At 37.2% G+C, this 1606-nt stretch overlaps 1 protein-coding gene across 1 annotated transcript; it reads left to right on the top strand.

Moving 5' to 3' along the window:
* The first annotated feature begins 401 nt into the window (after window positions 1–401).
* Window positions 402–1606, top strand: LOC110725799. Its single transcript, XM_021905269.1, has one exon. It carries the CDS (start codon window positions 860–862, stop codon window positions 1433–1435), a length of 576 nt encoding a protein of 191 aa, XP_021760961.1. The 5' UTR covers window positions 402–859; the 3' UTR covers window positions 1436–1606.

The raw sequence follows: 1606 nt of genomic DNA, 5'->3' as shown, positions 1-1606 counted from the left end.
ACATTTATTTTACAATTATTCGTGAGACTGTGGCAATAAGTCAATAAGGATTCCTATTTAAAATCAAGTCAAGTCATTGTCGTTCCCATACTCCATCTTTTAATTTTACTATAAAGTGTTAAACATCATATGCTTTTTTTTTTTAAAAAAAAGAAAAAGAATACTCAAAAGAAAGAAAACTGTAGGCCAATCCACTAAGATATTTCCAATTTCCCAATAAAAGGTATGCCATTTGTATGCTTTTATGGGTTCACTCGGTCAAGGGGCATAGAGTTACTCGGTCATGGGTGTTACTCGAGTGGTTACTTGGTCATGGGTTACTCGAGTTACTCGGTCATGGGTTACTCGAATTACTCGAGTAGGGGTTACTTGAGTGATTCGGTCATGGGTTACTTAAAGAGTTCTTCCTTTTTTTTTTTTTTTTTTTTTTTTTTTAACTACAAACTTAAGGAGTTTAGTTAGGTTGTTGTTGTTTATTTTACCATTTTTAGATTCTATATAGCATAATCCTATACATTATAGTGGCTACAATTCTAGGGGGAGCATTGTAAAAGTAACCTATTAGTCGATTAATAAACAAAAATCCCTTCAAGGATAAAATGGTAATCTAGTTGAATTTAAAAAAGCAGCAAGTAAGCCGTTACTTACACCACCAAAATTCGACCGTTAGTCACATTTAAAAACTCCAAACTTCATATTACCGTTGCAAAACCCGCTCCATCTCTCTACACCCTTTTCTCTATTCTTTAACTAAGATCTCAACAATTCTCCCCCAAATTAAACCTCAAACAACCATTCTCTCTTTCTCTGTTTCGCTCTCGAATATCGGAATAGCGGATCAAACAACAAAATACCAGTAATGGATTCAAAACCCCAGCATCCACTTGACCAAATAGCACAAACCCCAACTCACAAACTCCTCCTAAAGCAGTGGCTGAAAGAGCAAGACCTAATACTCGGTCGAATCTCCCTAAAAGAGTCCCAAATCGACGGTGTCCGTAAAGAGATGACCAACCTCTACACCATCTTCTTCCTCTTCCACTCACTCTCACTGCTTCTACTATTCAACACTTCTTTTAGCAACATTACCTCTGCTTGTAAGAAATCGTGGGTGCCGTCTCTCTGCTCATTGGTGTTCTCGATGTCAGTGATCTGGGCTGTCCGATATAAGACCGATGTGGAGGGGCATCTGGAGAAGCTTCTGGAGAGGGAGAAGGAGGACTGGAAATTGCTTGGGAAATGTGTTGAAAAGTTGAAGAGAAAAGGGATTGAATTTGATTTGTTGAAGGAGGTTGATGCGCTTCGAAGGGCCAAGAGTATGAGGATCGAAGCTAAAGCTGTGAGGAAATGGTCTGCTAGAGATTTCGTTTCGCTTTTCTTCTTCTTTCTTTCTTGTCTTGCTGTTGCTCTTACTAGGGTAATCTTATGTAATTAGAATCGAAATCTGTTTTCTTTTATTTTGAGGGGTTTTCATTTTATTTTTCCTTTAATTGGTTTTGGGGATAGATATGGAGTAACAGATTAAGTGCAGAATACTCTGTTCTGCTTTTTGTAATTTGGTAAACCCATAATTTATGGTTATAACAATAACATCATTCATTACTCA

Source organism: Chenopodium quinoa, unplaced genomic scaffold (assembly GCF_001683475.1).
Source record: "Chenopodium quinoa cultivar QQ74 unplaced genomic scaffold, ASM168347v1, whole genome shotgun sequence".
Classification (NCBI taxonomy): domain Eukaryota; kingdom Viridiplantae; phylum Streptophyta; class Magnoliopsida; order Caryophyllales; family Amaranthaceae; genus Chenopodium; species Chenopodium quinoa.
This window is presented reverse-complemented; position numbering and strand designations above follow the sequence as displayed.